The sequence below is a fragment of the Anolis carolinensis genome, chromosome 3 (genome assembly GCF_035594765.1).
Source record: "Anolis carolinensis isolate JA03-04 chromosome 3, rAnoCar3.1.pri, whole genome shotgun sequence".
Lineage (NCBI taxonomy): Eukaryota > Metazoa > Chordata > Lepidosauria > Squamata > Dactyloidae > Anolis > Anolis carolinensis.
Genome location: NC_085843.1, coordinates 166,962,056 through 166,983,637, shown reverse-complemented (window position 1 = coordinate 166,983,637; position 21,582 = coordinate 166,962,056). Strand labels below are relative to the sequence as shown.

The 21,582-nt window shown below is 39.8% G+C and overlaps 1 protein-coding gene across 46 annotated transcripts in view; it reads right to left on the bottom strand.

Annotated features, from left to right (window-relative positions):
- The window catches only part of ank3 (ankyrin 3), a 586,147-nt gene that overhangs the window by 92,831 nt on the left and 471,734 nt on the right, over positions 1 to 21,582 (bottom strand). For 29 of the 46 annotated variants that reach the window (XM_062977313.1, XM_062977317.1, XM_062977314.1 and 26 more), the window contains 6 exons: positions 20,080 to 20,178; positions 19,879 to 19,977; positions 17,077 to 17,172; positions 13,304 to 13,376; positions 13,062 to 13,127; positions 348 to 471 (listed from right to left, as the gene is read on the bottom strand). In XM_062977313.1, the coding sequence (XP_062833383.1) occupies positions 348 to 471; positions 13,062 to 13,127; positions 13,304 to 13,376; positions 17,077 to 17,172; positions 19,879 to 19,977; positions 20,080 to 20,178 (557 nt within the window). Of the gene's footprint in view, positions 1 to 347; positions 472 to 5,446; positions 6,080 to 13,061; positions 13,128 to 13,303; positions 13,377 to 17,076; positions 17,173 to 19,878; positions 19,978 to 20,079; positions 20,179 to 21,582 lie in introns of those variants that run through there. The other 17 variants (XM_062977318.1, XM_062977319.1, XM_062977322.1 and 14 more) reach the window with 2 other exon arrangements.

Below are 21,582 nucleotides of genomic sequence, written 5' to 3'. Positions count from 1 at the left end.
TCCCCCCCCCCCCCACAATAATAAAATTGTGTTGTTGTTTACCAGAGAGAACACATCTCTAGGAATATCTAGTTCTTTCTGGTGTAAGTTGGTCATACAGTTACACTAGAGGACCTAAAGATTCCTAAAGAGTATATTTTAATCCAATCTATGAATAATCCAATCTGCTCAAAGCAAATGTGCAAATGTGGAGGGCTGACTGTAGATGCATATTTGAAAGATTGAGAGCGATCAAGCAGCAAACGTATAGGACTTGCTTCAAGCTTCAGAAAAAGGGAAAAGGGTGATAAAATGTACTGTGTTTAGGGTTTGTTTTTCAATGTTTCTGAGCAGAACCTGCTGAATACCTGGCAGAGCGGGCTCCTAGGCTGAAGCCCATGTATCCTTCTGCAGGCAGAGAATCATCCCCCAGTTCCTTCAGATCCTGTGGCCCAAGGTATTTGTCTGTATCTCCTGTCATTGCATCTTCACCTGTTGGCACAACAAGGAAGCTAAAATCAGTAATCACACTTGACTGAATGTTTTCTTTGTAAACACATCTTGTCTTTTAGTAGGACTGCTAGAAAGTAAACTTACTGCACCCCCTATGGGTTTGAAAACATGGTATTAAAAATGTCAATCACCTGTTATGAGAACTGCAAGTTAACAACTCCCAGTTATTTGTCTGCCTTTTAAGAAGAAAATAACCCATAGAGCAATTAATAGATGCTTAAGCATAAAGAATGACATTTAGCCTTGTAAATCCACCAGTTTAGCAGGTTATATCAGGTGTGATGCTAGTCTAATCACTCTTAACAACTTTGGACAGAAATAACGCAAAAGAGATCATTAGCATGTAATACCCTGTCCACACCCTCACCCCAAGAAAAAGACCACTGCAAGCAAAAAGAAAAGGATGGTAAATCAAGATGATAAACCTCCTTCAACAAATGCCCTGCTGGTCTTTCACCTCTCAGTTGGCAACTGGGAGAAAAGTGAAGTTTTGTGCTACATTCAACCAAGCGGCCTCCAAAGTTTGATCCGCAATCTACACACTTGTTGAACAAATCACCTCTCAAAGCTTCCTCTCATCGTCCCACCACATATTCATGAAATGAAAACCTATATAGCATAATCCCAAATCCGTGAGAGGTATGCTCTCAAATCTCGCAGACTTTGCAAAACTGCAGATACTAAAATGAAAGATTTCTGACCCAAGTATACCACAGAGCTGAGCTGAAGGATCTAGAGAATGCCTGGAGATGGCATAATTTGTTGGATGTGGATTCTAAAAGGAATCAGAAATATCAGTCCTGTAGGTATGGGAGTAATACTGGACACTGAAAATGACTTCATATTCTGCACTCCAATATATTAACTATATTACCATTTAGACCTTCATTTGCTTTGCAGACAAATTAAATGTTATGGAGTATTCCTTATTGTACAGTCAAGGAGAGGTAAACAGGATGGAGCAGTTTTAGATATAATCTGTTTTTTTTCCTGACAATTCACTGCTCATTTATTGTCAACTCTGTTCAAAATACAGAGCAGAACACCAAAAGTGATGTACTACCTGCCTAGAGGGTAAACAATTTGTATTAGAGGGATAAGAGGGCAAAAAGTACTAACACATTGGACCCTTCTGCTTCAAACTTCCAATTCCTAAATATCACCAGAATATTTCTGGAGAAAGTGCAGCTAATATTTCGGTTTCAGGGGACTCTAGAAATATCTAATTCATTTAGTATTACTGCTCTTTAAAGTAAAGGCCAGGAGGACAAAACACTGGTCTGTTTTGCTCATACTAGTAATACTACATCATGGGATAAGCAATCTCAAAGGCTAAATAAACATAAGCACAAAGGGCGAGAGCAATCCATTCTCCGACTTCAACTTCAAAGTAACAGGTGTTTAAAAGCCAGCTTCAAATCCTGCTTGTGCTTGGTGTTGACCATCACTGGCCCTTACTTGTAACATTGTAATTTAGAGTTTTGCTCATGTGAACCATACATAAAACACTGAGAGAACAAACCACATGGAACTTCCAGAAACGGGATGTTGAAGAAATGAAACCAGTAATATTAATTGATTTGGGAGACTGGGAGATTGTAATTTTCCATCAGCACATGAAACACATCCACAAATAACATGAGTACTGGCAAAAGACAAGGGTACTAGTAAAAGAGTGGAAGGACGCTGGAGCAACATAATTGCAAGTAATGCAAAGTTCAGAGGCTTTTGGAAAGATTTGTAAAAGAGAAAGCATCCACATAGTCTCTGGTTATATTGGATATTATCTACATTGGTGAGGCACAAACGACTTCACACAGGAGAATACCAATGCCAGGAGTGTGGGAAATGTTTTGCTTCCAGTTCAAACTTGGTGAGCCACAAAAGACTCCACACAGGAGAGAAGCCATACCAATGCCAGGAGTGTGGAAAATGTTTTGCTTCCCGTTCAGCCTTGGTGAGCCACAAAAGACTTCACACAGGAGAGGAGACTTTGTCCAAGTCCATGCCTAGGCTCCCAGGGGAGATGTGGAATCCCAAATAATGTAACTCAGTCTTAGACACAGCACCATCCTAGACAGCCAAAGAAGACCTTAAGATCATGATGATGGGGGGGGGGGGATGTATCTAGATGCTATTTTTATATTTTAATTTCTTAATGTTAATGGTTTTAATTGAATTTAAATGTTGATGGTTTCTATTGATTTTATGTTATGTTATTTGCTTTGTATAATGAGGCATTGAATTTTTGCCTATATGTATGTTGTATGCCGCTCTGAGTCCCCTGCGCGGTGAGAAGAGCGGGATAGAAATGTAGTTAATAATAATTGTATAGACGTGAAAGCATAATGATCCATCATACTACATACACTTCTATTTTTCTTCCAAGGCATCACACTACATACACTTCTATTTTCCTTCCAACCCATGGACAGACCAAGAAACATAGGTTACAGGAGTTCCAGCAATGAGGAATAGTCAGCATGCAAAACCAGAGTTACTTTCCTTCCAACAGTAGATGTCTAACACTGTAGTCTCCCAAACCACTATGCTATGTATAGTAACCACAAAGACTACAGAGGCAGGGAACACATAGGAACTTTCTGCCAAGGGACCTCCACCCTCTTCTCTTCTCCAGATTCATTTAGGAAGAGTCTGAGATACTGAATCTTCTTCCAACACCAATGTTGGCGCAGTGCCACAGCCATGAGAAGGTTCACAAGACCAGGAATCGACCACAAAACATACAGTTGAGTGGAACATTTCTGTGTTGATTTCTGTGCTTGGGAATAAGTGTGTGAGTATGAGTAAGTGGGTGGGAGGCTGAGAAAAATGGTTTAGAAAAATAAACATTATGATAATGCAATTACTCAACAACTCCTGCATCTTTCTAATACAGTAGAGTCTCCAAGCTTATCCAAGCTAAACGGGCCAGCAGAAGCTTGGATAAGCGAATATCTTGAATAATAAGGAGGGATTAAGGAAAAGCCTATTAAACATCAAATTAGGTTGTGATCTTATAAATTAAGCATCATAACATCATGTTATACCATAAATTTGACAGAAAAAGTAGTTCAATATGCAGTAATGTTATGTTGTAATTACTGTATTTACAAATTTAGCACCAAAATATCACGATATATTGAAAACATTGACTACAAAAATGGCCTGGATAATCCAGAGGCTTGGATAAGCGAGGCTTGGATAAGTGAGACTCTACTGTATATAAAAAAATCATATGAACATATGGCACTAAGACTTCTAAATTTCAGTGAATGATTATATATCCCACTATTTGTGTTATTATTTTTCAGGTAGAGACACCCAGGAATTACTTCAGGAAGTAGCAAATGAAGTGAAAATATAAATATACAAGCAATTAATACAAATATTGAGCCAGAATGATTCTTGAATTAGAACTAAAACATGGCTCATCTGAACATTACTTTGGACCAGGATCATTTCATGTATGGTAATGTATATCCATTTAAGTGGAACATCAAATATGACTGAACAAGATGCCAGGTGTTGTTGCTGCTTTCTTAAAACTCTTCAAAGATATAATACTCCGCAGAACAAATACTGGCCCTTTAATACAAAACCACAGCAATGGAGGGGTTAACTATCAGCGACTTGCTTTCGCCAACTTAATCTACACCCCATTATGTCATAGGCGAAGCTACATTCCAGCAGTGATAAGGATATTCTGAAACAGGTCCTTGTGGTTTTAGGGTTTTCCCTCCTGTGCCTTGCTTTAGAGCAGAGCCATTCATTCCATGTGAAAATTTACACTTTGTCTTCCCCACTTCTTTTTCTTGGATAAATAGCCGAATTGCTGGAAGGCTGGATGGTTAAAAATGAGCATTGGACACAGATCATTCCCAGGGTGAGTGAAAGCAAGTCAATTCCCCCTACCCCCTTTTTCAGTGCCACAGAGTCAGAAGTTAACTATTCCCTTTTGTGGGAGGGGAACATGAACGAGGCCCCATTTTCAAGCTACCAATCAGTTCTAAAAATACCCTGCAAGCTGCTGCCTTGCGAGGGACAAAATAACAGATCAACTTTCTTCCTGCAACCCGGCAACCGCAATTATTGAAAGTTAGCATTTCAAAAGCTTATAAACCTGCGCGAAATATTTCACAAGAGAAACATAAAATCAGGAAAAGGAAGGGGGGGACCACAGTAATTACTAAGGTAGGAAAATCTTACTGTTTTGGAAAGCCATTTTCACCCGCCAGGTCTATAAAAACTTTTTTCCCCCTGCCTCTTGATGTTTCCAAGATCTCCTATTAGTCGTATTAATCCTTAAGCAGCGATTTATAGTTAATCTCCAAACCAGTATAAGAACCTAATCTCTGTGGGTCATATTCACTTTCCACACACCAACGGTGCTCTTCTGAACATCTTGAGTTCTTCCAATGCAGGCATTTTACGGAATGTGTGCCTTTGTCCCTTGAAGTCCCAAAGGGCTTGGTTCCAAATTCAAAGTTTGAAAAGGCAGAAGATGACAGCTGCTGTTGGAGGTAAAGTTCTCTCTTTAAAAAAAAAAAAAAGCAGGAAAAACCCTCTACATCCTTCCAAAGTGTCTCCTGATTGGATTGCAAACTTCTCTGGCAAGCTTCTAACAAGAGGACTGAATGGTGACATACAGACCAGCGCTTGAGTTATTTGTATGTAAATAAGGGTACAGCTTGGGTGTCAGTCCCCCTCCCTTCTCCCTGTAATTTGACACTAAGGCTTCTAGGTTAAGCGGGCAGTCACTGCCACAGACTGAAACCAGACAGAAGGATATCACTGCAAAGATAGGGGAGAAAGGAAGAAAGAATTCATTTGCCAAAAGAGGTTTTACAATTAACCTGACTCTTAGGAACTAAGAGAGCTTAGAAGGGACAGCTTAGTGAGTGGTGAGGTGGCAGAAAGGAGAGCTGCGATCAGAGCTCAAAAGGACACCAACCCGGCGGCATTTCTTTCCAGCTTTCTTCAGGAGACGGCATGAAAAGACAGTTGAGATCCAAAGTCTGGAGAATATCCACCTTCCACCACCAAGGTGATGGTTATCGGCACCTGATTGCCAATAAATGGTACCAGAAAAAGTTCCCAAAGGGGCCGTCCTGCCCCCTCTCTCCCAGTCTTTGCAGATATCAGAAGCTGGTCACCAGGAATGGTTTTGGTAATCATTAACATCAGCAGCGTTCACATTCCGGGCAGCAATAAAAGGGAGAGAGCACCAATATATCAGCAAGATGGAGCCTCCAAAAGGGAGCAGGAAAGGACTGCCTGCAGTAGCTGGAATGTCTGGTTCATCAAGAAGATTGAGCAAGTTCCCAGTGTACCTATTTAACAAGAATAATGACTACATTCACCTCGTACCATCCCCTACTGGTTCTGAATCTGGACATAATGCTAGTGTTCAACATTCAATGGTACGGATTTTTGTTGACTCACTTCTCTCTGGCAACCTTCATTACCAGATCTCATAACACATGCCTGGCACAGTGTGTTAAAGTGCTGAGCTGCTGAACTTGCAAACCAAAAGGTCCCAGGTTCAAATCCTGGGAGCGGAATGAGCGACCGCTTTTAGCCCCAGCTCCTGCCAACCTAGCAGTTCGAAAACATACAAATGTGAGTAGATCAATAGGTACCGCTCTGGCGGGAAGGTAACGGCGCTCCATGCAGTCAGGCCTGCCACATGACCTGGAGATGTCTATGGACAACACCGGCTCTTCGGCTTAAAAATGGAGTTGAGCACCAACCCCCAGAGTCGGTCACGACTGGACTTAACGTCAGGGGAAACCTTTACCTTTACTATGTTAGGCTAATATGATTCCAAGACATATACAGACAACAATGAATATATTCTGGGGGTCTTTCTGGGCTCATCAATGATACTTGATGCTCAGGTGTCAGCAGAGGCTAAGAGGGCCTTTGCACAGTTAAATCTGTTGTGCCATTTGCGACTGTACCTCGAGAAGTCTGACTTGATTATGGTGGCCCACGCCTTAGTTTCCTGCCAACCTAGCAGTTCAAAAACATGCAAATGTGAGTAGATCAATAGATACCGCTCCAGCGGGAAGGTAACGGTTCTCCGTGCAGTCATGCCGGCCACATGACCTTGGAGGTGTCTATGGACAACGTCGGCTCTTCGGCTTAGAAATTTGAACCTGGGATCTTTCGGTCTGCAAGTTCAGCAGCTCAGCGCTTTAACACACTGCGCCGCCACCTTCAAGCTATAGTTCATAGTAATGGAGGGGCAGGATCCAGGGTGATACTTGGAATACTGAAAGTACGTTTGTGTGAAAATACACATGTACACGTTCATAAAACAGCCAGGGTTTTATGGTAAGAATTGGGGAGATCTGGATCCAAGTCATGAAGCTTTCTACGGCATGAAGCTTCATGGGGGAACCTCAGCCAATTACATTTTGCCGTCTAGGCTAAATCATGGGGAAAAGGAAAGGGTTGGAAGAAGAACCTTCATCACTCTTGATGTCCTTCTAAATTATCACAGTGAAACAAATGAATTATGAACCTTCATATCAACTAAAATGTATTTAATTATTGTACAATGGCTAATGGAATTATCTCTGGTTGTCTAGGCTTCTGTAATTACTTTCTGAGTACTGTTCTTCTTGTGTTTTTATTGTCATGATGGCCATTTTAATGTTTTTATTTATTGCTCACCATACACCATTTTGTACAGTACACAGAAATGTATTTAAGAGATTCACCAAAATAAGGGAATATTAGTGTTAGTATTAGCCCAATGCTAACACTAATATTCCCTTATTTTGGCAAGTTTCTTAAATTCATAGGCTCCCTCTCTTCACTGCTACAAGTTTCTCCTCCGCCCCCCTCCTAAATCTTCTTCACTGATTGTTGCACGGAAAGAAACTATGACACACAAACAAGATATTGCTCTCCAAAGCCCTTCTGTGTGGGTGCAGAATGAATTCAAAGTCCCTTCTCTCTTTCTGGAAAGGGAGTAAAACACTAACAAAGCAATGTTGAGTCACAAACCCCCTCCACACCACTTAAACCAGGACTTCATTACTTCTCCTGTCCGAAGCACAACAAAGGCAAAAATTGAACATTTCTCTGGGAAGACAGGATATGTGTTGACTTCCAGATTGGACTCTGGGACTTCATCAGTTGAGCTCCAGGATGCAAGTAGAATAGGAATGTTGTAAGCCGCTGCCACAGCAAAACGGGATAGCTAACAACAAGGGGAAGCTTGGTGGCAGAAACTTCCTTCTGTAGGATGGGAAAAAGGAGAAGCCGGGCAATGCAGTGTGGAGTGATGGGTTCCCCACACCCCACACCAGATTTGCCACAATGTGTGGCGAATCCATGAGTAATGTGATGAGGTTGCAAATCACATCAGCTTTAACCAGCATAAGCAACTAAAATCATAGAATCATAGAGTTGGAAGAGACCTCGTGGGCCATCCAGGCCAAACCCCACCAAGAAGGAGGAAAATCACATTCAAAGCACTCCCGATAGATGGACATCTAGCCTCTGCTTAAAAGCCTCCAAAGAAGGAGCCTTCATCAAAATCCGGGGCAGTGAGTTCCATTGATGAACAGCTCTCACAGTTAGAAAGTTCTTCCGAATGTTTAGATGGAATCTCCTTTCCTGTAGTTTGAAGCTGTTGTTCCATGTGCTAGTCTCTAGGGCAGCAGAAAACAAGCTTGCTCCCTCCTCCCTGTGACTTCCCCCCACATATTTATACATGGCCCTCATCATGTCTCCTCTCAGCCTTCTCTTTTGCAGGCTAAACATGCCCAGCTCTTTAAGCCGCTCCTCATAGGGCATGTTCTCCAGACCCTTGATCATTTTAATCGCCCTTTTCTGGACACATTCCAGCTTGTCAACATCTCCCTTCAATTGCAGTGCCCAGAATTGGACACAGTGTGATTCTTGGTGTGGTCTGACTAAGGCAGAATAGAAGGGGAGCAATACTTCTCTGGATTTAGATCCTGGTGAGACATCTCTGCAACCCAACAACTTCAGCAGTTCATACATCCACTATTCCTGCTATATATGGGTTCTGGGAGTTATAGTCCCAAATAATACCTTTTCCAAGCTTGAACACATAAAGTGTGGAGGAAGCTAATATTTTCAAGAGCATCCATGAAGCTGATGTCTAAGCAAGCAAAGCCACACATTAAAAATATGGGCAATTAGAAAGTCAGACGTTTGACGGAAAAGAACCATTCAATGAACAGAATGTTTAGTGTCTTCCCATGCCCAGTTCTGGATAGCCAGATGCAGCTATTGATTCAATAGCAACCTCTTTTGCTCTGTTACTGGTGAAACAACAGCTCTTGTTGCTGTCTTTTAAAATATCAACAAGCAAGTCAAACTTTCCCCTTCCAAAATCCCAGCTTTTGTATTCTAACTAAATGTTAAAGTTGAAATTCCCTTTCCTCGAAATCTTTTGAATGTATTTACTTAACAATTAGAGAGTTTTAGCTTCCAACCATTTTCGCAGTGCTATTATAACTCTTGCAATTAATGCCTGCTAAATCTCTACCTTATTTAAAACAAAGGGCTTTCTTTCTTAAGAGGGCTTGATCTGAATACAAACAAAAGAGAAGACTGGCAGACGTAAATGTGGGTAAACAAACCATTATCTCTAAATCAGCATCTTGGAGGTGATTTCCTGTTTCCTGAAATGTAAAGAATTCTTTCTTCTCAGGGTATTAATTGATCTAAATCCGATGAAGTGCAAAAGATTTACAAAGCACGTATATTATCTCTCCCAGTCCTCCTATAATATGCAACAGGACTTTAATTTTTGTAGTCTAGCATATTGCTTGTATTGTTAGTTGACACTAATGTATATACTCTGGTTTCCCCAAAATAAGACCTACCCTGAAAATAAGACCTAACATGATTTTTCAGCATTTCTGAGGGTGCTCGAAATATAAGGCCTATTTCAAAAGTAAGACCTAGATATAGTTAATTTAAAAAGTCAGTTTGGAAAAATAAGATTGCATCTGAAAACAAGCCCTAACACGGCATTTCTCAACATGTGGGTCAGGACTCCTGAGGGGGTTGCGAGGGTGGTTTCAGGGGGTCACCAAAGACCATCAGAAAACACATATTTCTGATGGTCTTAGGAACCCAAATCCCTCCAATATTTTCTTATGGTCATGGGGGTTCTTGCAAGGAATTGGAAGATAGTAACCGATCTCACATTGGAAGCATGGTATAGGGAGGTATGAGCTTGACAACTCCTCCCCCACAAAAACTCTGCCGCTTGTGTCCTCAACCAGCTGGTCACCCCTTTCCGCAGCTGCGCATCATCGCCAAAACACTGCGTTACGGACGCAAGCAGCAGAGTTTTGTGGGGGAGGAGTTGCCAAGCTCATTCATCACTATGATAAATGCCTAGATTTGAATGCCGACTATGTTGAAAAGTGGTATTTGGGTGTGGCTTTCAACTGCATATGGTAAATGTTTTCTCCTATACTTTGTTCATTTTTAATTCCAAAACGTAATCTACTTTCTGGATAACCCTCGTACTTTGAAATGTGTGGATGTATAGCTATTTTAGGACTCTAAATCCTCCTAGCCCTAGCCAGCATTGGCACTGGGATCATGGGAAGTGCAGCTCAATGTGCAGAGAGTTGCACGTTCCCCATCCCTGCTATATAGGAAAGACAGTATGCATAGTCTGGACAATCTTTCTTGAATGACATCCATATGAAGTGGTTTACAACAAGGTGTACAAAGTGTGGCCACTGCAAATATTGCTGAATTGCAATACCCATCACTCCTGATCTTGATCAATGGAGAGAAATGCTGGAATTGTAGCATATAAATAAGTCCATGGTGTCAGGGATAATGTAGGTATTTTAGATGACACTCATTGTTGGGATGGTGGAAAGAGTATCATAAATAAAAGGTAAAGGTTTTCCCCTGACATTAAGTCTAGTCGTGTCCGACTCTGTGGATTGGTCTCATTTCTAAGCCGAAGAGCTAGTGTTGTCTGTAGACACCTCCAAGATCATGTGGCCAGCATGACTGCATGGAGCGCCATTACCTTCCCGCCAGAGAGGTACCTATTGATCTACTCACATTTACATGTTTTCGAACTGCTGATGACTGGGTTTGGCCCCATGTAAGCCGCCCCGAGTTCCTTCGGGGAGATGGGGCGGGGTATAAGAATAAAATTATTATTATTATTATTATTATTATTATTATTATTATTATTATTATTATAAGCTGGAGCTGACAGTGGGAGCTCACTCCACTCCCCGGATTTGAACTGCCAACCTTTCGATCAGCAAGTTCAGCAGCTCAGCGGTTTAACCCACTGTGCATAAATAAATGACATTATTCTGATCAAGCAAGAGCAGGATTTCTGAATAGGATCCTAGCCAAAAGCACCTGTTTGTAGACGCGTCTCCCTCAAATTATGCTAAGTACAGCCTTAAACATGACATTGTTGCTCCATAATTGACACTTAGAACATTGATCATGTTTTTTTTTATGGATTGCACATGTAAAAAAAATTCTTTCCTTTTATGCTTTAGATTATTGACACATTTTCTACAGAAAGCTATCCATACCCCTGGGTTTAAAGTACACCTTTTGTACCAAAATTATTCCTTGTTCACTTAAGTAGTACTCCCCAGATTACACATATCAAAGCTTGCTCCTCCCATCTTATGACCCATTTCAGTGTGGCTGTCAACAACGAGCAGCCAATTTATCAACTTGGCAAGAGAATCTGGTTTACTGTAAAAAGTATATAAAGAATGATGCCTCTCCATGGTAGAGCTGTTAGTCTATAAAATACAGTACATGAATTTGAGGATTTCTCCCAAAAGAAAGTTCTTTTTGTTTTGGAACCTGTATCATCATCTTTTCAAATCAGTAATTTTCCAAAACCTTTCATAACTCTGAAAGCAAACACCGGATATTAAAACAGTGTCGTTTCACACACATACATTCTTGATAGGCATCTGTCCTTTTTCCTCCTGAAGACTTTCATATCTACTCATGTTCATCAGTTTGATTTAAAATTCTAATATGCAAAATGTTTATTTCAAGAAAAACAGCAGTAACATAAGCAATTACCCAAGAAGAATGTTAGTAGCCATTTGATTATAATGGTGAAGAAAGAAATCTGGATAAAATCAGGGGGTTATCTTTAGCAATTGCGGTAATTACAAGAGTATAATGTATAAGAGTCACAGTGAAGTCATAAGAATTCTTAAGGAAGGTTAATGAAAATGAAGACAGCTGCATATATACCACCCTGATACTTTTTTTTTTTTTTACTAAAGGAGGTCTATAACACTGTGTAGCATGATTTTTGTTCCTGGGTTATAAATGTCATTTCCTAATTGGTTCTATCATACAAAATGGAAAAAGGTTATTAAACTGCAAAAATTTTGTTTTTCCAGAATATGCTGCAGCACATTTTGCAATAGTTTTTCAATGCATATCTCAGATTTTTAACCAATTCAACATAGGTTACGGCAGCCACAAAAACAAAGCTTCTGGAGTATAGCCACTACTTTCAAAGTAAGTACCGCATAATTAAACAGGAAATAACACTTTCAAACCAGGAAAAGAATTTTTTTCAAATATTGTTACATATTGTAATCCTTACTGTTATTTTTTAAATTTTTACCTACTGAAGTAAGTGCACATATATCTGGAATTAACTGGCAGAGCTCATTACTGAGTGTACGCCTTGCATGCATTTAGTCTCCAGTTCAAACGTTGGCATCACCAATAATAGGATCCTAAACTTCATGTCATACTTTGGTTTTGTGTATTTTAATATGTATCTTATGGAAATATGTCTTAATTTGTATATTCTACGGAGTATTTTTAAATGATTATGTGTCTTAGCAATGTTGTAACCCATCTCAAGCAGGTGGGTAAGAAATACTATTATTATTATTATTATTATTATTATTATTATTATTATTATTATTATTATTATTATGTAGCAGGAGATAGGAAAGGCCTCTGTGTAGGACTCTGGAGAGCTCATGCCAGTAAAAGGCAGCAATTCTGTTTGTGATATACCTATGCCTTGACTCAGTGTCCTTACTATGTTCCTAGCGAATAACTTGAAAACATCATTTTCAGACTATAAATCCCAGAATTCATCAGACAGCCTGTTCAAATGAATATGCTAGTTGAGGATGATCAGAGCTGTAACCAAGATGTGGCCATTGGCCAGCCTCCATAAATTGGAGATGCTGATGTATTAGCCCTCCAAAGAAAAGTGTGAGATCCTTAGAGTCCTTTTATATCTTTCACTAGAAGTGCATTGTTCTTTCACAATAGCAAATAACAAGTCCATTTTTCCTTATGTGTTTCTAGTGCAGACCATGCAATATGCTTTCTAATTGTTTCAAGTCTTTCAAGATTGTTATAGTGACGCAATGTTAACAATTCAAGAGAAGGAAATGCATTTGGAATGCAACAGCTCCCAAAAAATGACAGCATATATGCAGCTTTGATTTGTCAAGTTAGGATAGAAATTGAAAAGGATGAAGGGCAGATCCCACTGCAGTACCAAAAAAAGAAGTTAGAAATACCTTCTTCACCATCATCTGAAATATATTCACCATCACTGAGAATTTCAGGAACATTCGCTTTACGAACTGCACAATTTAAGTGAACAAAATATTAGGTCATCATAAAAATGAGTGGAAAAAATGATTTCAAGAGAACAACTTAATACTGTAAACACAAACCAATATCAACAACTTTCTATTGAAAAACAGAAAACACAAATTCCTGTTAAAGAATGTCAAGTAAGTAGTTCTATCATACATACCCTCATCGTCAGACATGTCCAAAACTTCATTCATTGTTTCCGGTACATTCATTTTGTGCTTTTCTATGACAGTCTGTTAAAAAGAAAGCAACATTAGTTGTTACCAAAATCAAAACAAAAGGTCACTAACAGGGCAGGTATTAATAAATAACAAGCACCATTGTAAAAAATATGCCCTCTTGTCACAATATTGTCACTCATTATTATTTAAATAGATTATTTTGTAGCTACTTCATCTGTTGTTTTAATTATTTCTTGCTTTTTGAGAGCTAGATCTTTTGTATTTCAGATGTAACCATCTTTCAAACAAAATTTTGCAGACAGTTTTGGAAAGTTGGAAATATATAACTGGATTCTCAGTTTCTGAAATAAACAAAGCATGAGTGACATAAAATGGCTCTAGACAGAAATACTTGCTATCACAATTATTATGAAGAAATAAGTATGTGTGTACACTCTGTTCAGTCGCTGTGATGACTCATGGGCCATGTAGTCCCGTTCCTAGTACTATTGTGGCAGATGAAGAGGACAACTTGGGTTTCCCACCGTTTCAGCCAGAATTGGAGCCCTTGCACCTGCAAGATGTTTGCCCACAAGAAGTCAGCCAAACAAGCCTTGAGCAGAAATCTCCCCCGTTTTCTCGCCGGGATAATTATAATCGAGATAGAGGCGCTAGGGAGGCGAATCGCAGAAGCGCCAGAATTGCTGCCAGACAATTAGCTGATTAAGCCTGTTTCCCTTGGGAAATCTTAAGGAGTCATGCATCTGGACACAGTATGGGTTTCACTTCTTGTTCCCCAGGGAAAGTGTTCCTTGGCGGGAAAACAAGATCCTATATAGGTGTTTAACCGCAAGGGAATCCTTGCGGAGTCAATTCGTCAGCTTCGGGAGTGAGATCGTGTGTGGACTACGCTACTCCTTGTTCCAACCCTGCCTTGTTTCCCCGGACCTTGCCACTGACCTCGCCACGGACCCTGTTCTCGTCTCTTGCTTCTTGTTGCCTTGAATCAAGCCTTGTTTGCCAAGAATCTATTTTGCTCTCCAGCCTTGTTGTCAAGCTCCATTGGACTAAAGGACCCTGTCATTTCCCCACACTTTGCTCGGCAAAGTGTGTGTTTCGGTTATTGGATTATAACTTTGGACTCTAATATCTCATATTGGACATTAATTTCCTGGACTATATTTGACCTTTCCTGAAAGGTCTACTTCTGAACTTTATTCTTCACTTGTTTTTATTGACTTTTTATATTCCTTTAATAAAGATATTAGATAGATTCTGGTCTCTGCGCATGGTTATTGGTGCTCTGCAGCCTGGGTCTTGACAGTCGCTCCCACTTGAGACTTAAAAAGACCAGAGCAACTAAATAATCCAGGTTCTAATCCAGAAGATATTATCCACTTTAAAGTGGACGATGAAGATATCAAAATAATGGTATAAATTGTGAAAAGTTATGAATAGTTCTTTAAAATGGGTATGCCATAACATCTGATTATCCTAATGTGTAATCTGTACTGGGTACAAAAAGCTCCATCAGGCTGGAGAAGAATTCTACAGATATTAGGTAGGTAAAGGTTTTCCCCTGACGTTAAGTCCAGTTATGTCTGATTCTGCGGGTTGGTGCTCATCTCCATTTCTAAACCGAAGAGCCGGCGTTGTCCGTAGACACCTCCAAGGTCATGTGGCCGGTATGACTGCGTGGAGCGCCGTTATCTTCCCGCCGGAGCGGTACCTATTGATCTACTCACACTGGCATGTTTTCGAACTGCTAGGTTGGCAAAAGCTGGAGCTAACAGCGGGCACTCACTCCGCTCCCAGGGTTTGAACCTGGGACCTTTTGGTCTGCAAGTTCAGCAGCTCAGCGCTTTAACTCACTTTGCTACCGGGGCTCCTACAGATATTATGGATTGCCAAAAGACAAACAAATGAATTAAGGACACTTTCACTGGACACTATAATGATCTAACTGAGGTTATCACACTTTGGGCACATCACGACACCATGATTCATTGGAAATGACAAAACTCAGTAAAGTTGAAAGCAATAGAAAAAGAGGAAGACCATACTTTAACTGGATTGGTTCAACCAAGGAAGCAATAGACCTGAGTGTGCATGACCCGAGCAGGACTGTTGATGACCATAACCTTTGGAAGTTTCTCATTCCTAGGGTTGCTATTTATTTATTTATTGTGTCAGAAGTGAACCAAGGGTACAGTTGTAATGTATTTGAAAACACAAAAGTTAAAAACTTGGCATTATACTAAATGTCTTTTGACCAGTAGCTGGCCACTTAAGAGTGCCTCTGGTGTCGCTCTAAGAAGGTCCTCCATTGTGCATGTGGCAGGGCTCAGACTGCATTGTAATAGGTGGTCTATGGTTTGCTGTTCTCTACACTTGCATGTTGTGGACTCCACTTTGTAGCCCCATTTCTTAAGGTTGGCTCTGCATCACGTGGTGTCAGAGCGCAGTCTGTTCAGAGCCTTCCAAGTCACCCAGTTTTCTGTGTGCCTGGGGAGAGTCTCTTATTCGGTATCAGCCATGGCTTGAGGATCCGGGTTTTAGCCTGCCACTTTTGGACTCTCACTTGCTGAGGAGTTCTGTGAGTATTTCTATAAATTTTAGAAAACTATTTCTTGATTTAAGGTGTTGGCATGGAGGGTTGCCATAAATTGCTGCTAACTTGAAGGCAATTAACAAAAAAGCTAATGGTTATCATCATTTAAGATGATGTCTGAATTAGATTCTCTGTCTTGTTGTTGTTGTTGTGTGCCTTCGAGACAGTCCTGACTGAATGCAACTATCATGGAGTTTATTGAGAGGGAGTTCGCCCTTGCTTTCCTGAGGCTGAGAGAGTGTGACTTGCCCAAAGTGATCCAGTGGGTTTCCATTACTGAGTGGGGAATTCAAATCCTTGTCTTCCATTCATCATAGTCCAGGACATCACACTGTTTGTTGAACTAACAACTGGAAGTAAGTTAAGCAATCTTGGCCATATATTTATATTAACTGTAATATGTATTAATACAGGGGCCCCTGGTGGCACAGTGTGTTAAGGCACTGAGCTGCTGAACTTGCGGACCAAAAGGTCCCAGGTTCAAATCCCGGGAGCGGAATGAGCGCCTGCTGTTAGCCCCAGCTCCTGCCAACCTAGCAGTTCAAAAACATGCAAATGTGAGTAGATCAATAGGTACCGCTCCGGCGGGAAGGTAACGGCGCTCCATGCAGTCATGCCGGCCACATGACATTGGAGGTGTCTATGGACAACACCGGCTCTTCAGCTTAGAAATGGAGATGAGCATGAACGCCCAGAGTCGGTCATGATTGGACTTAACGTCAGGGGAAACCTTTACCTTTTTACTAATATGCATTAATAGTGGACTCAGAAAAGAAGTCATGCTTGAAAATAAATTTCAAATTAGAGGTTGCAACTTGGTCAACATTACATATTTCAAATTTAGTTCTAATAACAATGAGTTATTGTAGATTTTAAATTGTATTGAAGTGCTTTTAATGTAAGCCACTTTGAGTCTCCTTGTGGAGAGAAAAAGTGGGGTATAAATAAGCATAATAATAATATTTTATAACCGTAAACCTTTGAGAGGGGGCATCTGAGGTATCTAACAAATGCTGCATGAAATCATCTTGAAGACAAATTGCCAAACTGTTTTGTAGGTTGAGCTACATTGTGACTGTTCCAAACTAAACACTTCTCTGTCAAAGAAAAAAAAATCTGATTACTGTAGTGCTTTCACTGTTGAAATGTAGCCATACTTACAATTGCTGTCATGGTTTCTTCTGTCACCACCTTTAGTGTGTCAACAACGGAAATGTAGCCAAGTCGTTTTGCAATAGCCAGGGCAGTATTCCCATTCTGGACAATGGAAAAGTTCATTAAAACAATTAATGTTAGCACAATCTTCAGATAATGAGGTAGCTAGACATACAGCTTAGTTACACTCAATAAAACATGCCCAAACCAGCGCTTACTTCCACTGTAAGAGGATGTCAGTGGAATGTTTATGCAGAAAAATGGAAAGACTGGCTTCTTCTACATCCAAACCTACATGTTACCTGCTCAGTTTAGATGAAGTGGGATTGCAAGCTCTTGATGCAATCAGTCTTTTATGTATTATGTGTATGAAACACAAGGAGTAAAGAACAAGTGCAGATGATCTAATTAATTCTTAGATGAGGGGTACAGTCTTGTGGGTGCAGTTTTTAAATACAACCAAGAAGAGTGATGAAAACATACATTTCTAGGGCTCTCCTAAGACACTCTCCACACTATGAGGTCCTATTACCATACATACTCATGTACAAGTTGATCTCATGTATAAGTTGAGGGAAGGGTTAGAGGTGAGAAGACCTGAAAAAAAAAAACCTGGAAAAATGGGGGGGGGGGGGGGAGAGTCATTTTTCCCCCTGTTTTTTTTCCAAAGTCATTTTTTTCCAGAAAAATTGAGAAAAGACATTTGTAGAAACAAAAAGTCTCAGAAATCCCAGGATAGACTACGCTCTTGTCCCTCACCACTCTATTCAGAGATGGGGATGGGTCCTTTTATTGACAAGAGTTTAGATACAGTACTGACATTGACTTGTGGATAAGTTGATCCAGGTTTTTAGATTGATTTTTAGACTACAATTTCTAGACTTATACACGAGTATATAGATTAATTCCATTTCACTCTTCAATTGACATTGTTCCACCTGAAAATAATCTTATGGTACCTTGAGCAGAGGGGTTAAATGCATGCCTTGACTCAGGACTGAAATCCTAAGAGTTCTTTGTGGAAGGGGTATTTTGTACTAAATATATTTTCCACATTTCACCAGAAAATATGACACACTTTTATGAAGGGGATCACCATAGAGCAACATGATTGGAGGGCAACTCTCAGTAGTAGTTATGCTGGCCACAGTTGTAGCGACCCCTCTTCAATGTTTTCTGCAACCAACCCAATGAGGGAAGAACTATCATTATGAGCATGGTTTTTGGATGAATGCCACTTATGCACTTTATTTTCTTTTAGATTTCCCATACTGTTTTATATGTATTATTGCCTTATGGTAATTGTTTTAACTGTTTTTACGTTTTATTTTTATTGTTGGCATTGAATTCTTGCCAGACTTGTAAGCCACCTTGAGTCCCTTCGGGTGAGAAAGGCAGGGTAGAAATGACGTAAATAAATAAATAATAAATGATTCCTAAACATGCAGACACTGTGAGGGATGCATAATAACTTCTCAATGCACGGCACTGAACACTTAGAAAACCGCGCCTATCCTTTTTGCCATGTCTTTTTACTGTGTGTTCATCAGCATGCTTCTGAAAAATATGATTGCTACCTAAGGAGTAAAATTTCTCTAAGTTAAATAGAAATTTATTATACAGCAGAGTCTCACTTATCCAGGATAAACAGGCCGGCAGAACGTTGGATAAGCAAAAATGTTGGATAATAAGGAGGGATTAATGAAAAGCCTGTTAAACTTCAAATTACATTACGATTTTACAAATTAAGCACCAAAACATCATGTTTTACAATAAATTGACAAAGAAAGCAGTTCAATACATGATAACATTATGTAGTAATTACTGTATTTACGAATTTAGCACCAAAACATCACAATGTATTGAAAATATTGACTACAAAAACATTGACTACTAAGACTGCATTGTATAATACAGAATGTTGGATAAGCGAGGGTTGGATAAACGAGACTCTACTGTATGTAATTCAGAAACTCATTGGTTATGATGATCTCTCTCTTCCTTGCTCTCACAATGCCAATTTCTCTCTCTTTGTTTATCTATATATTTGAATATGATGTTATGTATTGTTTAGGTAAAAGGGTAAAGGTTTCCCTGACGTTAAGTCCAGTCGTGACCAACTCTGGGGGTTGGTGCTCATCTCCATTTCTAAGCCGAAGAGCCGGGATTGTCCGTAGACACCTCCAAGGTCATGTGGTCAGCATGACTGCATGGAGCGTCGTTACCTTCCCGCCGGAGCGGGACCTATTGATTTACTCACATTGGCATGTTTTCGAACTGCTAGGTTGCCAGGAGCTGGAGCTAACAGCAGCTGCTCCCACCGCTCCAGGGGTTTGAACCTGGGACCTTTCGGTCTCCAGCTCAGTGCTTTAACACACTTTGCCACCGGTATGAGTCTTTAAATGTGAAGCTGAGCTGGACTAGAAATGGAGGAAGCCACAACCAAAACCTGCTTTTCTGGCAGACAGTGAGGAAGAAAAAAAAAATCGCCTAGCAGTATATGCTTGGAGTTTATTACTTGAAGAAAACTAAGGACTTGGTTTTCTATATATATTTTCAGGATGTGAGTACATTTTATGCTAATAAGTTTATTTCATTTGGGGATTGCTCTAGAAAAAACCTATCCCTTTTGTTATATACTAGTGTTTTTGCAAATATGTAGTATATTGGAATATGAGTGAAGGCTATCATACCAATCCCACAATTTCCTACTCTTAAAGGACTTCTATAAAACCAATATAATTATTCAAAGGGAAAGTGAAGTAGATACATCAGGGAAAGGAAGACCAGAAAAGACATCTATCTTACCACAGTGAGTTCATTGGGTGATGCGCCATTCTGGAGTAAGACGTTGATTATATGGGTGTGCCCTTGTTGGGCTGCTTGATGTAGAGGAGTGTAACCATTCTAAACAGAAGAGAAAATAACTAGTGCCTCTGTTTTGCACACACACACACCAAAAAAAAAGACTAAGGAAAGAGAGATATGAGAAAAAGATGAAAACCTCACCTTTGTCTTGGCATTGACTTTTGCAAATTGCTGCATGAGGAAATTCACCATCTTTATGTTTCCATAGTGGCAGCCAACGTGTAACGGTGTGTATCCCATCTGAAATGCACAAAAAAGAGAAAGGAAGAAGAGAAGGGAAATGAATGAATAATACATGTCTAGAAGGACAATATAATTCACGTTTTGGCAACAGAGGTGTGTTTTCAAGTCATCTGTAACTTATGATGAAATGGCCTGGAGTGATTCATATATTCTCAGCCACAAAGAACAGCCCAAAAAATGGAGAGTATTTGATTCATCCAAGGTCACTTAGTAGATTTCCAAGGCTGAGCAGGGAATTAAGCTCTGGTTTCCAGAGTCATGATTCAATGCTGAAACCATGAAACCACTCTGATAATTATCAATGTCTTTTACTGATTTTTAAAATTGTTGTAAGCCACTTCGAGCCTCAGTTTGGGAAAAAAGACAAGACAAGCAATTGTATTTAAAGGAAATCTCTACCTACACCAATTGTGTCAGAAAATTGACAGATGTAGATGTTTGAGTGACCCTCCCGAAGATAGAATCCACTCACTGATGACCATTTCTGTGTTTGCTTCATTTATACCCACAATTTGCATTTGTACAAGTGCTAAGCCTGTTTAAGTACATGGATCTCCTTAAACTGCTCAGGGTGCAAAGTTGAAAAAGAATGTTTCATGTGAGATACTTTACTACCCTGTTTCCCCTAAAATAAGACATCCCCAGAAAATAAGACCTAGTACAGGTTTTGCTGAATTGCTAAATATAAGGCCTCCCCCGAAAGTAAGACCTAGCAAAGGTTTTGTTTGGAAGCATGCCCACCAAACAGAACACCAGAGCATGCAGAATCGGTAAATGTATGTACCATAGACGGTTGTACATGGAAATAATGGTAGTAACAAGAAATTCTTGATAGGATTCACAGTTTGTCTGGTTATGCTGGTTTGTGATGACAACTACTGTACAGTATATAATAAATTTTCATTTTTTGTTCAACAATAAATGTGAATTCTTCTTCATGGAAGAATAAGACATTCCCTGAAAATAAGACCTAGAGCATCTTTGGGAGCAAAAATTAATATAAGACACTGTCTTATTTTCGGGGAAACATGGTGAAGAGACAGATCTTCGATGAGGTTATGCTACGAATCTGTGCCCTTGCCTTATTGCAAAAATAGACATTTGACTTTCAGAATGGAATTGGACGGCATATGAAGCAAAGCTAGAGCGCATCCTGTACTCTGTTGTTTCTGTTTTTAAGGTTGAGTGCAACAATTCTGGTTTCACCTTCACACCCCATCAACTGTGGAGCAGGACACATACTTGGACAGTTTTTATGCTTGTCTCTAATCAAAAAATCAGTACAATGTGGAAATCATTAAAAGTTCTTTTAAAAACACATTAAAACATAAAAGCTGACAGAGGAAAGCCATCAAAGTTTAGAAAAAACGGACTTCCAATTCCATTTTTATTTAAAAACAA